This window comes from Mauremys reevesii, linkage group 9 (genome assembly GCF_016161935.1).
Source record: "Mauremys reevesii isolate NIE-2019 linkage group 9, ASM1616193v1, whole genome shotgun sequence".
Taxonomy (NCBI): Eukaryota; Metazoa; Chordata; order Testudines; family Geoemydidae; genus Mauremys; species Mauremys reevesii.
Window position 1 is genome coordinate 17,432,187 of NC_052631.1, and position 16,083 is coordinate 17,448,269.

General features: G+C 40.2%; 1 protein-coding gene across 1 annotated transcript in view; it reads left to right on the top strand.

The window, feature by feature from the left end:
• WDR49 (WD repeat domain 49) overlaps window positions 1–11,953 on the top strand; it is a 64,478-nt gene extending 52,525 nt beyond the window's left edge. Inside the window, exons 16-20 of the mRNA XM_039489196.1 lie at window positions 2,062–2,258; window positions 5,294–5,403; window positions 6,784–6,930; window positions 10,892–11,060; window positions 11,698–11,953. Of these exons, the coding sequence (XP_039345130.1) occupies window positions 2,062–2,258; window positions 5,294–5,403; window positions 6,784–6,930; window positions 10,892–11,037 (600 nt within the window). The 3' untranslated portion in view covers window positions 11,038–11,060; window positions 11,698–11,953. The remainder of the gene's footprint in view (window positions 1–2,061; window positions 2,259–5,293; window positions 5,404–6,783; window positions 6,931–10,891; window positions 11,061–11,697) is intronic.
• The last annotated feature ends 4,130 nt before the right edge of the window (window positions 11,954–16,083 follow it).

A 16,083-nucleotide genomic window follows, 5' to 3' on the forward strand; every position in this document is an offset into this window, starting at 1 on the left:
CACAAGTTTTGGGCAAAGATTGAGTCATTACTGTAGCTGGTCAGAATTTCCTCACAAAATGGTTTTTAGTTGGAAAATGATAAAACATTTTATGGAAATGTAATGCTTTTTGACAAAACTTTTATCGGAAAGGCTTCTTAAGTCCAGGGTGGAACTTCTGATCAAAACAAGATACTCCCCTCCTCCCAATAGCTGATTTAGAGCAGGGATTTGAACCTGGGTCTGCACAGCTCAGGTGACTGACTTAAACCATAGGCTACTGGCTATTCTAAGTTAGGCTTCTCTCAACCTCTCCTCTTGAAGCTGCACAACTTTGTACCAATGGGCCAGAGAGAAAGTAGTTAGGGAGACCCAGATTCAAGTCTCTGCTCTGCCTGATTTGGAAAACTTTTGTAGGGCAGGAAAATCATTTACTGTCCAGCTCTAGTCACCGCTGACTTTTTCTTACCTACCACTACTCTTGAAGCCATGTTTCAGCTCCAGTAGATAATATCTGAATCATGGAGACATGTTTTCTAAGAACAGATGTAACATTGTGAAACCGTCATAGCGCTAATAAGAATAAATAATAATTTAATGCATCATATTTAGTCACTATGAGTGGGATGAGCCTGCCCGCCTAGTGGTAAGAGTCCACCTAGTGATATGGGGGTAGGGGAACCTGGGTCCTCCCACTCCATCGGATTTCCCATCCAGAGTCCTCTTGAGCACTATAAAGCAGGAATCTGCTACCTGTGGTCCTGTGAACACTGTCCTCTGGGTGGCTCTGCTCCCACCATCAGGGTGCGTCATGACTGGTGGCTGTCCTTGGCAATCTGGGGATCTCAGCAGGCTAGGGATTCCCGGCTCTGTTCGGTAGATATCCCCATGAGGAGGCCTCCCTGGTATAGTCCCTCTGCTGCAGTGAGTGCAGCTCTGCCTCTTTCTGCCTGCCACCCTGCTGTGCTGAAGCGTCTCTCTTTTGAGTCCCTCCTCCAACTGGAGCAGGGCTGTGGGGGTGGGGCTTTCTGGGCCCAGAGTTGTTCCTGTGTCCTTAACTCTCCAGTATGGGGTTTATCCACCCCATCATAGTCACTCATTCCGTCACTGCCTAAAACATTAAAAATGTTACCAGCTTCTGTTAAGTTTGTTAGCAGAGGTGCTAGGAAAATGGATTTATCCCTTTGGGGGGACATTTTGGCTTTTTGAAATTAGTTTTTGTTCCAAATAAGAACAGAGGGTCAAAATATCAGAAAGTTTTGGGAAATGAAAAATTCTGAAAAAGTTTCAAATCAGAAATGCTGAAACAGAAAACTGACATTTTTAATAGAAATTATCTGACGTTGCTATGAGAGTCTTCAATTTTTCTGATCAGCAATGTGAACAATTTAATCAAAGTATACATTATTTTCACAAGAAACTAAACTATATTTTCAGTGAGTGCAGGGAGGGGGGAATTTGTTGAACTAGCTCAAATGGTTAGTTTTTCAAGGCAGGGTCTTGTGTTTGTCTCAGTCTCTGTGTTTATACAGTGCCTAGCACAAAGGGGACTCTCATCTTGGGTGTAGCCTCTGACAGTGGTGGGCAATCTGCAGCCCCTGGGCCACACGTGGCCTGTCAGGGTAATCCGCTGGCGGGCCGCCAGACACTTTGTTTACATTTGCATGGCTGCCCTCAGCTCCCAGGGGTCGCGGTTGCCATTCCCGGCCAATGGGAGCTGCGGGAAGCAGCGCAGGCCAAAGGGATGTGCTGCCTACCGCTCCCATTGGCCTGGAATGATGAACCGCAGCCACTGGGAGCTGTGGGCAACTGTGCAAATGTAAACTAACTGGCAGCCCGCCAGCGGATTACCCTGACGAGCCCACAACTTCTCTATGAGGTACTATAATGTAAATAATATGGATCTGGATCCAGGGAACCAGTTGCTCACATAAGTATGCAGGAAAATAATGAAAATCAATAGCTATCTTAAAACTTTGCATCTGGGGGTACTTCTATATGAAAGGGGTTTTAAAAAAAAAAGTAGTAAGAAATATTTCTAATTCTGAGCGGCTTTAAAATGCTTTTTGTTCTGCTTATTAGGAAGAGCACTGGCGAATTGAAAATACTCCTTCCCACCCTAAAGGAGGGCAAAATCAAGATGAAAATGTGGGCCAAAGGGAAGAAAAGGATGATGTTCTAAAGAAAAAAGAAGCCCCTGTTTTTGGAGGACAGCCATCTCCTAACTCCTTGGAACAAGCTATACTTGGTATGGAAGACAAAGAGGAATCTGTAAACATGTAAGTAATTTATCAAAAGGGGCTTTGCAATGGCAGGCTAGGGCATATTTTTTAAAAACTTTTGTTTTCATCCAAATCGAGACCAAAAAGTTGCTTTTTGTTATGTATGTGTTTACTTACTTATTTATTTATTGTGGAACAGAAATTCCAAACCATTTTTATTTGGAATTTTTGAAATGTCTTATTTATTCATTTTTGATCAAAATGAAATGTTTCTACATTCCCAAAACTCAAATGTTTCATTGTGGTTTGTTGCCTGATGGAAAATCAAAAAAAATTTTTTTTTGGCAAAATTGAAATTTCCCCACAGAAAATGTCAATTTTGCAAAAGTGTTTTTTCTGTCAGAAAATCACATACCCTTTGAAGGGACAGAGCCTCAGCGTCTCTGCATGGAATTCCTCCAGGAGTGCTCCTATGTTATAATACCACCTAGCTCTTTCTGTTCATCAGTAAATCTCAGAATGCTTTATGAAGGGGTTAAGTATGATTATACTTTCTATTTCCCCCCATTATATTATGGTTTTATATACTTTATAACTGAGACAGAGAGGTGAACTGACACAGCAGGCCAGTGGAAGACCTGGAAGCAGAGCTCAGGTGTCCTGAGTCCAAGTCAATGCTTAATTCATTAGGCCAGTGTTTCCCAAACTTGGGATGCTGCTTGTGCAGGGAAAGCCCCTGACGGGCTGGGCCGGTTTGTTTACCTGCCGCGTCCACAGATCCGGCCGATCGCAGCTCCCACTGGCCGTGGTTCACTTCTCCAGGCCAATGGGAGTTGCTGGAAGTCGTGTCGGCCAAGGGACGTGCTGGCTGCCGTTTCCCGCAGCCCCCATTGGCCTGGAGCGGTGAACCTCGATCAGTGGGAGCCGTGATTGGCCTAACCTGTGGACGTGGCAGGTACAGAAACCGGCCCTGCCCACCAGGGGATTTCCTACACAAGTGGCAACCCCAGTTTGGGAAACACTGCAGTAGGCCATGCTTCTTTCCTATAAATGAGCCCTAGCGTGGTATGTGTTAGTTTGTTAAGCATTTTAAAACTCTCCATAACTGGATTACTTCCTGACAAATTTTATGCTGCTTTAGTCATATATTTTTAGACTACACTGTTCCTTCTATCATAACCATAATAAGCGTGCAATTCATTACCTCCCATTCCAAGGGTTTATATTTGTTCTTAATGCTCAAGTAGTTAGGTGTATATCTCTGAGAAAATACAGTGTACTCCTAAATGTTTAAAACTTTAATGACTCTTTGTAACATGGACTGTGTCAAGCCATAAGAGCAGTAAAATTAAACTGTACACAAGTCCTTCTTTGGCTTAAATAATTCCTGAATGTAATAGCATGAAACATTTACATTAATAAAAGATTTTAAAAGGTTATATTCTTACACGAGATTATTAGAAATGTTACATAATGTCAACAGAGTATGAGCAAAATGATTAAAATTAACAGCATTTTTGTGATAGATAAGATTGTTTGTGCAGAGCATAGCGGTACATTCTTAAAGATTAAAAAGCAAGTGATAAGTATTTATTGTGGTGAGCTGCATCTTTAAGTATAATGGAGATCGTTCTAATCTTAGAACAATTCCAGCTATATCAGTACAGTAGCTCCTGATTTACTCTGTGGTAAATGACATCTGAATCAGACCCAATATCCACAGGTTTTAATATTTTCATAGAAAATGAAAAAAACTGCTAAAAAATAATCCAAGTTGAACCACTGCAATATAACAATGAGAACATAGCTTGCCTTAAGCATGCTTCAAATGCTCCCCAGCAAAATCTCTGGGTTCAGTAAGATTGCAGATTCTTCTATTTTCAGAAACATACCTAATGTGTGCTTGGAGATTTCCCTTCTACCCTGGAGCAGAACAGGTGGTTTAATAGACTTCTCTTGAGAGAAAGCTGATTTTTTTCAGAAGCACCTGAAGACAAAGAGGTGGAATTGTTCCAATTCTAATACCTCTTTACAAGCATATGAGAAAGGAGAATGGCGTTTGTGTACTCTAGTAAATATTTCACTAGTATGTAGTCTTGGGAGCAATTACATCTTCAGTCGGGCCAGATGCATCAGAAGTGGGGCCTCTTAATACTTATTACTAGAACATGTTGATGTGGTTCCAAAGCATTAAAGGTACAGTGACACTCCTTTACAGCATGTTCTCTTTGTAGACCTATAATATCATGAGGCTGTAGCTCAGGTAGTAGGTTAATCATATTTATTATTTTTTAATAGAATGACAGTGAGTCTGGATGGAAAGTAGTGCTGGTCATAAAAATTCCAACAACGTTTCACAGAGAGGGTTCGATTTTTGCCAAAGTTCCAACGAAAACCTGCCTGCCAAGTTTCCTGCTAGCCCATTGGCCCAGTTCCTTGGCAGTCTGGGGCTCCAGGTCTACAGCTCTGGGTAGGCTACAAGGCCCCAGAGCTGGTACTACACTCCCTTTTTCAGAGAACTTCAAAATGTTGGGGTTTTGTTCCAAATTTTGAAATCCTCTGCGAAACAGAATTACCTTTCTCTGCCCAGTTATAGTCACAAGGAAAAGAGCTTACTCTCTGAGTCTAGGAGGATGGATCGGAGTCTTGGTAAATGGCCTAGAAGTGCTTTCTGTCATGGAATCTTAGTGAAAGAAAACTTCTCTCATTCACTATAAAGAGATTTTTGCAATCATTAGATAGTCATTTTACACATGAATGATAAAAATGACTATGGGCCCAGTCCAACACTCATTGAAGTCAATGGGAGCCTTTCTATTGATTTCAATAGACTTCTAATCAGGCCCTATAAGATTATAAGTAGTCATATAGCATCTGGTTACTGAAACAAAAGCCATATGGAGCTATAAACATGCTCTATATTCTGACAATCAGCATATATGGGCACAGAAAGGTGTGACCCTTTGAATGCATGATAACATATTCCAGGCAAAGGATAAAAATAGAAACTGCAGGAGGAGACAAAATAGATGCCTATCATTTTGTGTTTGCATTTAAATTTTGGCCAAAAAGAGTCACTTGTATCTTCCTAGGATCAGTCCATGGGAAAACACGATATTGGGTAAAAAATATAAAGAAAGCAAAATCCAGAAAGGAAAGAAACATAAGTTCTTCAATGGGAAAACCATGCAAAACTCCACTGGTAAACAGACATTTTGACTTCACAACCTCAGCAGTTGTTATCTTGCATATCTGTAAGTACAGAATCTTATGGGGTCTTTCCTTGGGAGCAAGCCTGAGCCAGAACCAAAGGTAATGGAATTTTTCTACTGATAGGGAGTTAATAATGATTCTAGTCTCTTCCTTGGGACATCTTACAATTAGGGTGAACAGATAGTAAGGGGAAAATATCGGGACTGCCACGCGGGGGGTGGGGAGGATGACTTTTTTTTTTTTTTTTTTTTTTACACTCACCCCCTCCGGGAGTTCAGTGGTATTCGGCAGAGAGCCCTTCAGTTAAGGACGGTCTTCAGCGGTATTTCAGCGGGGGGTAATAAACCTTGCCGCCAAAGACAAAAGCACCCGCTGCCGAAATACCGCCGAAGACCATCCGCGACTAAAAGACTCTCTGCCTAATTGTTACCGAAGACCAGGAAACAAAATATCGGGACAAATGGCGTCCTGACCGTACTCTGGTCAGGACGTGGGACAAACTCCTCAAAATTGGGACAGTCCCGATTTTATCGGGATGTCTGGTCACCCTACTTACAATAGATGTCTACACTAAGACACAACCTGCTCTCCTGCAGAAAGAATCCAGGTGCAGACATATAGGTCCAATTTGCAGTGAACTCAATGAGCTACATGATTTGTGGGTGGGGGCACATTCATTTCTTACAGGTGTACTTTAGACATCTCTACTTTCAAATTTGGCCAATGCAGCGTAAAGGAGGTTGCAGCACCATTGATTTGGTTGAGATGTGCTACATAAATATTATATAATTTTATCAAGTGCAAATGTAGTTTGCTTCAAATTACATTGAATTACATATTTAAGAAATAATTGAAAATCTTTTAGCATCTGGAATTTCACAGTATAGACCCATTGTTGTTGTCAGTGATAAAACTAAAATAAGTGGGTGGCCCTTAACATTGTTAATTATCTTTAGAAACCTGATCCATTTTCTTTGGTTTTATTTAAATAGGTAAGCGAAACTATTTTTACTCTGTATTTTATGGAGGATGTTATATATTATAGAGAAGAAACTGGAGAATATCCAAATTTACTGGTGAAAAGTGTCACTTCCAAGTGAAAACTGGGTGGGTTTTTTCCCCCTTAAATTCTCAGCTAAGAATCAGCAATCCTGAGCTTTCTCTGGTTGTTTCAAATAAAAATGATCATGGATTTAATCTGTACAGCTGTGTTTACAGTGCTGAATGTTTCTTGTCTCTGAGTATTATAGTAGCACAAGTGGAGTAATATGAATGAAGATAGACAAGAAAAGTTACCATATCTTAGAAATACAATTGGGCTGTTATGTGGAATTAATTCTGGTTTTTCAATAATCCTGCTATTTTAAAGGAACTTTTAGGTCATTAAATATTGGAGCCCTTGAGGCAGTTGTTGAAATGAACAAGCCTGACTTTGTTCTAAACCCTGACAAATACTTCAGGGAAATGACTGAGAAGAAGTGCCCTGAAAATCTGAAGCTCCCTACTCTTTCAGAAAGTAAGTAGACCTTGATTATATTCGCATTACTCCAGCTTTCAGTACAGAAAAGTAAAAATAAAGGTCACTAGCTTTTGCCATCTGTGCAAAAATAAGATGAAGGTAATAGAGAACTCTAAGATTTATTGCTTAGTTGCTGATCTGGGGCTTCAACACAGCAGCAGGACACATAATCCTATTTGAACAGCTTCTTATTTTGTAAGGGCTTGATCCAAAGTCTACCGCAGTCTATGTCAATGGGAGGTCTTTCCTTCAGTAGGTTTTGAATCAGGCCCTAAATGTTCATTGACAGGATTACTCTGAAGCATTCACTTCTGATTCTGTTCTTGGCAGAAAAGAACAATCTTATTTTTAACAGGTTTTGACAAACCGATCCCAGTGTGTGTGAGAGAGAGATTTGGAAGGCAATACCAGTGAATTTCTGCTAAGCTGATTTGTGTCCCCATAAAGTGGGATGTTTCTGGTAGTATGCTGAGGAGTACCCCTTTAAGGAAAATTTCATAGTACACACTGGTCTCCTTCCCACTGACAATCAAAAAAAGACAGGAGGTGCCAGATGGGGCAGAAGGGTCTCTAGGTAAGCATGAGGAACAATGCCATCTCTGATGTAGCCCCATTCAAGAAATGGCAGAAAGAGACAATTCTTCAGTCAGCTTTTCGCACCCAACTTCTGAATCTTCAGATGGCTGGCAATAGCAAAAGCACTCATGAAAACCAAAAATTCAATGAAACAAGGAGGGAAATGGTGAGAAGATAAGTGCAGAGCAGTTCTATGCAGGCTGACTGGAGAAAACATTTACTGCTCTACTCTATCATTACTGAGTGCCCTTGGGCCATTACACTGTGCTTTACATATTCCTACAAAACAATCACAAAATGGATCCTCAATATAATAATTATGACATCGGACTGTTCTTTAAAATATATATGGGTTGTCTGTACCTCTTGACAACCTACACTTTTCCTTCCCACACAAAACCAAGCTGACTTTTTTGGCAAGGTTTATGTAACTGCTTAAGTGTTGATCCATAAAGAAAATTGGCTTGTCTGATTGTTTATTGTGACTACACTCTCTCTGGCACTTTCCCTGATGACCCCCTAATGCTTCTCCTTTCTGCTGCTCCTTCAGAAATGCTGATGTTGAAACATCACTGCTAACCATCCTACTGTAGCATTTAGGGCTTGTTGTAAAACACATCATTGTAATATTTATTTGATAAGGCTTATCTACAAAATTTAGCAATTTTAATGTCAATAATTTATGGATATAGGTGAGTTACTGTTAGGTTTGTGTGAGCCAGATAGCAGGGGTCAATTGACAAGTATGAGGAAAGCATTGAGAGTGTGTGTGTGTCGGGGGGGGGATGAACCAATTAAATGAAAGCCTTTGCAGCTGAATCAGCAAGGCCAAATTTTGGCATTGCATGTCCACATTTTAATTTTAAAGATTGCTTCTGTAATCTATATATTGAAGTTGGATTAATTGCCACATGAACTTCGTTTACTAGTCAGGTGCCTGTTCCCAACTGGTAAAAATATCTTTTTTTCTCACAGTGTATGTTTGCCAACCTACTGGTGTTATCTCTCTCTCTCACTTTGTCTCTGTCTTGCTCCTGTGAAAGATTCAGGTGTGGAATAGTAGGGTTATATTTATGTATGACTGATTCATTAATCCAACTGAAATTCATGATGCGTAGACTAAAGAAGCAGATTTTACACGTTGATATGTACATTCTATTCTGTTAACCAAAATAACCTAAAATCACAAAATGGAAAGAATGGGACCCAATGTGTAATAAGAATTGAATTAGGTGTAATTTGGTAGGTACAAAAGTAATAAAACTAACGATCAAATGTCACAAACATAACACTTAGTAAATCAAAGTATATAATACAGTGGTGATGGCATCTCACTAATCTGGGAAAGCAACTATTAGCCAAACATGGATCTTTAATATAGATCCTTGTTGGGTCAGTCAAGTTTGTGTCAATTAGTAGTTATGGGCTATCAGTTACCAAAATAAAGGTGAGAATTTTTTTTAAAATGTCAGCAGTTAGGCCTTATCTTGCACATACTTAAGCAAGTGACTTACTGTAAGCACATTAGTAGCCATATTGAAGTCCCATGAAGGTTAGGCATGTGCTTGATTATCTTGTTCAATTAAGGCCTGTGCACAAGCGCACCATTGATCTTGTGCAGAGTCCCACTGATGTCATGGGAATTCTGCCTGTCCAAGGCACTTATATAGCCCCGCACCCCCCGTCGTATCTGACCACCTTACAACCTGAAAGTGTATTTATCCTCGCAAAACACCTGTCAGGTAGGGAATTTGCACACATGCAACCTTTACTCTGTTTGATGTCCTGCTCCAAAACCCATTGAAGCCAATGGAAACACTCCCATTGACTTCAGTGGCCTTTGGATCAGGACCTAAATGCCCAGTTTCCCTAAGTATTAATAACAACAAATCATAGTCAAGATTATTCACGCTCAGACATATACCTAGATATAATAAACTATAAATTCCAGATATATTCTGAATGATTTTTTAGAACTGCTCTCTAATTTCTTCAGAAATTTGCCAATTAGTAAGTTACAGGTTAGTTATGTATTAAACACAGATAATGGATTAATTAATCTTTTCTCCGATTACCTTTGTTTCTAGTTCTGTTTAATATCAGGATATGGTAAATTATTTAAAATTCTAATCCTTTAAATCATTAAGGATCTTGTCCAAAGCCCATTGAAGTCAATAGAGAGACTCCCATTGACTTCAAGGTGAAGTCAGTGTGAGCTGCTGATATTCAACACCTGTGAAAATGATGTTCTTAATTCTTTGAGCCATGTGCTTCCTTATCACCTACTCTGCACGAAGGATGCAGCTTCTTGCTTAAGAAGTAATGAGCACTGCACAGTTAGTTTTAGTGCACTTATGATTATTTTTATGGTCTCTGCACTGTTAATGGTCATTTGGGAATATTGCTCAATTCCTATGTATAAAGCTTGTTAAAATGCAAGTAAACATACATCTAAGTGTAGTGATTAAGCCATATCCACAATCTTAATAGCTCAGGTACGTGTTCTGATTAGTTTAAAATGATCAAGGCATCACCTGGGTAACAACATAGGAATATATAAAAGCCTTATTAAGTTAATGAATTCTTTGGGCCGCCCTTCTTCCATGGGAATGGTTCAGGTATGCCTTCCATCTCTGAGCTCCTCATAGAGATGTTCTCAGGCATCGGGGTAGCAACTCAGTAAATATTGTTGAATGCTTCCTTTGGGTTGATTTTAATGGAAGGGACATATACACACCAGAGGGCAGAATTTGGTCCTTGATCTTGGACTAGAGATCCCTGGAGACCAGACAGCTGTGTGCCCAAATACATGATTGTAGAATACACTTGCTCAGTCATGCAGACAGTCAACTAGCAGTTTAAATTCTTTTGTTTCAATACAGGATAATTTGATTTCAGCTTTTTATGATCCTTTAGCAGCAGTAAAGAGATTAAAATAAATTAAAAGAATAGTGTTTTGTTTTTTTGTTTTTAAAAACCACAACAACCTCTGTTCTTTCTCCCTCTCAGTTAGAGGGTTCATAGCTTCACATCTTCAGAGGCAGACTGGAATTTTAAGGTGCAGATCCTAGAATGAGTGCTTCATATGAGTAGACTATGTAGGCACAGGACTCCATCCACAGGGCATTCTTTGCAGAATCTGGGCCTAAATGCTTAATGTACAGACTAAGCCAGAAAGGAAGAGCAAAATGAAAAGTAATTTCCAAAGAGCCACAAACTTCTCTTAGCAGATCTGGAAGCAAAAAGTCAGTATTGTTCTCTCAGATTTATTCTGGTTTTGTTTCTGTTTCCCCTCCCCCTCCTCTAGTGGTTTTTTTTTTTTAACAGTGCATCTTACCAAGCATGATTGATTTTTGATGCGAATGTCTTTCCTGTTTTATAGCCTTGAAAGCTATATTTGATGAGAAGAGCCTGTTCCCAAAAGAAATTCTGGATCGTGAACAAAAAACAAGGCAACTGTGTGAGCAAATGTGCAACGAAGGCAAGATGATAAGAAATAAGAAGCAAGCAAAGATGAAAGAAAAATAAACCTTCCTGTTGTTACAAAGAAGGTAAGTGCAAAGAATACCATATATAGAATGAAGCTGACTTTGCCACAAACAGTTTAACAGAATAAGCCCCACCTTTAGGGTCAAATCTTTCAGTATTTGCTTGGGACCTGCTCCTTACACAGGATTTACAGGGCTTTTTTCTGCAACCAGGTACTCAGTGTGAATAACTTTACTCATGTAAGTCTCATTGAAGTAACAGGAGTCAATCAGAGCACTACATGCATGTTTGTCTGCAGGACTAGCCTTTCAGAAAAAATCTGCCTGAAGTTACTGGCCATTCCACATGCAGAGGGTTGCTAATTTGGATCATTTTGCAGGCCTAATCTTGCAAACTGTTAAACATGTGATTTCCCCACTGAGTTCAATAGGACTATTCATGTGTGTAAATAAACTCGTGGGCATAAGTATTTAAAGGGGTAGAACGCTAGTTTTGACTGGTAGGAGGAACTCCAGTTTTTTTTCCTTATGAATTTCAAAACATGTTAGATAAACTCACGGTAAGAGTGATTTAAAGCAAACAAAATGTGCTCTATAAGAACACTGCAGTGACATTAATAAATAGTCATATTATAACATAAAAACTAAAAAGACTTATAAATACAGCATATGTATAATTAACTCAACATCTTCCTTTCAGAGCTGTTTCTGATCACCTTGGCAATATGGAAATAAATGTCAGTGAACAATTGCACCAATAAGTCAAGCACAGGCATACAAAACAATTAAACTACAGACCTTGAATGTGAAGAATAAATTTCCAGAACACTTTTATAGCTAGAAGAACTGGTACTCCTGTTTTTGAATGTTTGTAAACTTTATTTTGTTCCTGAGTATAAATTTATTTCTAAAGAGAAGCAGTGTATTAAAAAATCCAACTTTTCTGTCTGACAATTATTTACTTACTGTAGTAAGTAGTGCCTAAGATCAATTTAACTGTACTATAACATTGCCTGCATCTTATTTATACAGCATCATAAATTTGTATGGCATTTTATAAAATATGAAAAAATTACCTGCAGCCATTTCACATATTCCACGTTATTATCATGGCTTACTGTGTTTTTATGGTCCTGCTCACTATGTGCTTGGTGCTTTCCAAACACTGAAACGTGCTCTCTGCTCTGAGGAGCTTACAGTGTAAGGATAGACAAGTGCACGGATTTTAGGGGAAAGGAAACACGTGTGAAAGATAGGCCTTTTTCTGCAATATCCTTGGGAGACCTTATTAGATTAACTTTAAATATCTTTAGGGTCCATTGTATTAATGAATGTATGAATGGTTTGTTTTATTGTGGGCTGGGATTGTATTTAGCCCCTCGGGGGAGAGGGGATGCGATGTGAGACCTGAGTGTTCAAAGGACTATATTGAATAATGTGCCACACAAGAATGCACTTTTGGAACAAAGTGTGTTAAGTGGTTTCCCTGGGGAATCTGTAGGGGGTGGTGAATGCAAATTCCCCACCTGCGATTATGCAGAAACTCAGCCCTTAGAAGCTGTGCCTTCAAGGGTGGGCCATTATATGCTGATTACTTGTTACAAGAGATCAAGATCAAACACCCAAACTGTATAAAGGAAAGACTGAGCTATTCATTGTAGCTTTGAATCTGAGACAGTTATGAACTTGAAACCATGGGGGAAATCCAGTTGTGGGTTTTGAAGCACTGATACCTATCAGAGAACTAGATTGGAGTTGGGGGGTAATCTCTGGTAAACTTTTTGTATGTGTGTAGGTTCTTTTATTGTTTTCATATGCTTTCTTTATAATGCTCACACCTTAAGAATAAATGTGCTTGCTTAGAGAGATCTGGTAACTTATTACTGTGGCAATTATACTGGTTTTAGCCTCTGGGGAGAAAGCAAAGTGCAGACTCTAGTTTGTTTAGGCAGTCTGGCTTGCTGAGAATAGCACAGTTTAGGTAGGGAACTGTGCAGCCTGGGAAAACCACAATCAGGAGGGAGAGGGACATGGGTCTCTGAGGACCCTTGAGTGAGCGCCCTTAGTGGACCATGGAGGAGGAATATAGGCAACAGGCACAACATGCTCCTCACATACAGGTCATCTTAATTCACTGTCAGCACCATGGCAGGAGTCTTCAAGAGGAATTTGGTTGTGGCAGGGCAAGGGCACTGCAGATGAGCTTGAGGTGTACCATGCATGGGGGTCCATGTGGATGAAGGCATGGAGGTGGTTTCATGAAAAGCTGAAGGAAAAGTGAACAAGGCTGAGAGCATTGGTAGAGCAGAGGATACTGTCCCTGTCAACTGTGTGGTGCTGAGTAACATGAATTAACTTTATTCTGATCTCAGTTCCACTTAAAATTCAGAACTGACTAGCTTCAAGCAGAAGCCATTTTTAAAAAAAAGCAATCTGCCATAGAAATGCTCCTTCTTGCCTTCTAGAAATGGAAGGCAACCCCCTCCCACCCTTGTCTCAAAGTCATGCGGCTCTGAGGTGCAAGCGGGGCAATATGTTACTTGTGATGAGCCCATTCCATACTCAGGATGACTAAGGGTACATCTACACTGCAATTAGACACCCGTGGCTAGCCCACACCAGCAGACTTGGGCTAAGGGGCTGTTTAATTGTAGACATTTTGGGCTCAGGCTGCAGCCCTAGGTCTGGGACCCTCCACACTTGCAAAGTCCTAGAGCCCGGGCTCCAGCCCGAGCCTGAATGTCTACACTGCAGTTAAACAGCCCCTTAGTCTGAACCCCAGGAGCTTACGTCAGCTGGCATGGGCCAGCTGCGGGCTTTTAATTGCAGTGTAGACACCCCCTAAAACCTCTACACCACACTGTCACGTATTCCTTATATCTATTATATAATGTCACAGTATTTTATCACTGCTTGTTGCACTAAACTGTTTAGGCTAAAATTGTACCAGCCCTTATGAACTGTGTGTGTGAGGATGGAATAAGGAGCCTTCCCCCAATCATTGCCCCAGCACAATGGGGAACTCCAGGCAGAACTGCGCCTTGTGGAGGCAAGAGCCTCCCAATGCTCTGCACTATTCTACTATAGACTGCGGCTAAACACATGTAACCCTTTGTCCCCTTTCCCCTCCCAGCTATGCTTAAAATACATACACCCACAATGTCTGATGTATTTGCAATTTGCAGGTGAAACCAGGTGGAAAAAATAACCATTATTTCTATGGGTCAAGTTAGGAGCATAGTCCATAGTTCTGCTTCAAATGCAGACTCTCTCAAGGTAAACTAAAAGGATCAGAAGGGCACATTAGAACGGTGGTCACGTTTCTGTCGTCCCAGAGTTATGCTGTCATCCCATTCAACCGAAACACAGTTCTCTCCATTAATTTCTTACGCAAGGCAAGACATCCCAATTAATATTGACACATTTTAGAAAGACAAATTTTCATCATAAACTTTGTGGCCACCTGTTACGGGTTTTGGTACATTAATCATGCTGCTTTTCATGATAAACATAGAATCGTGTCCTTGTCCTTGTCGCCCTTTATTTTTCATTTCAAGGCAAACCAGTTTCTAGGTATAGTGTTGCTGTGAAGGGTGGAGAGAGAGGTGAAACTGTTTTTTCAGGTAAGCATATGCATTAATTCTTTAAATTGCTTTTGGAAACAGGAAACACATTACTGGTTGCTGTTAGCATAAAACAACTAAATATTTTTAATTATGTAAGTGGGTTTTTTTATTATTGCCTAATCCAAATTCCTTTTAGCTATAGTTTTCTTAAGGTAGGACAGAGCAGTAAGTATGGGTCTGATTCTTATTTCCATTGAAATCAACGGAAGAGCTTTCGGTGACGTCAGCAGGAATGGGAGTGGGGAATTGGAACTGAATTCAAAATATAATTCTGCAACTTAACGTGTTAGGGTTTAAAGCCATTAAAGTCAATGGAAAACATCCAGTGATTTTCAGTGGACTTTGGATTATGAATTTAGTGTAGCCCAGTTGAAATGGATAGTTAGGGGTTTAGGCTCAGATTGCTCAAAGCAGCCTAAGGGAGATCCCTTAGACTCCTTTGAAAATTCCAACCTCTAGTTTCTTAACATGATTCAGGCTTATACTCAATGCTGACGTCGTTAGAGGTATCCTCCCTCTTGTCTGCCCTGGGTGCTTGCACAGCTGGAATTTAGCAATTCCAACGTAATTCTTGAGCAGGAGGGAGTCCATTGAATTCCGGGCTTCATGTGAGTTAATTTAAAGTTTTATAATATCTGCTGTATTACTGTGCCAGAATTTAATTCATTATTTAGTAAAATGTTTTTTGTGATAGACTTGAAGGGTGCTTTATAAAACCAGATCTATTCAAATTTACATTTGTATTATAAGGCTACATTTCTAAAGCAATATTTGACCTGGAATTCAAGAGTGACCCACACCAAAATCCTGGATTCAAACACACTTTTGAGTCTGAAAGTTCATCTCTGTTCTGAATTGTACAAATGGCCCCCTGTTATCTTAATACACTGATTTAAAATCCCAGATCCAAACACCCTAAAATTAAAGGTGTTAGAAGTATAGATTCAGATTAATATTTTGCAGCCACAGACCATCTCCGTTTGGATTCTATATTCCACTCTAGATAAAATCAAGCACAGCTTGGTATTTTTTACTATGTACAATTGTGGTAATATAGCTGTGTGTATATGATTGTTGCTAACCTCGATTAAATGGATGAGTTACTTAACTGAGAGCACAGAATACAGTAACTCCTCACTTAATGTTGTAGTTATGTTCCTGAAAAATGCGACTTTAAGTGAAACGATGTTAAGCAAATCCAATTTCCCCATAAGAATTAATGTAAATGCAAGCACCAGGGGCAGGGGGCTCAACCCTCAGCCTGCCCACTCCACCCCTTCCCCCAAGCCTCCACCCTTAACCCGGCTCTTCTCCCCCACACCTCCTCCCCCTTTACTTTGCACGGTGCATCCTGGCTCCTTGCCCCTCCCTCCCCTCCCTTCTAAACATCGCAAGCCAGCTGACTGCTGCCGGCAGGAGACAGGGGAGGGAGGGGGAGCCTGTGCGCCGAGTCCTTGCTC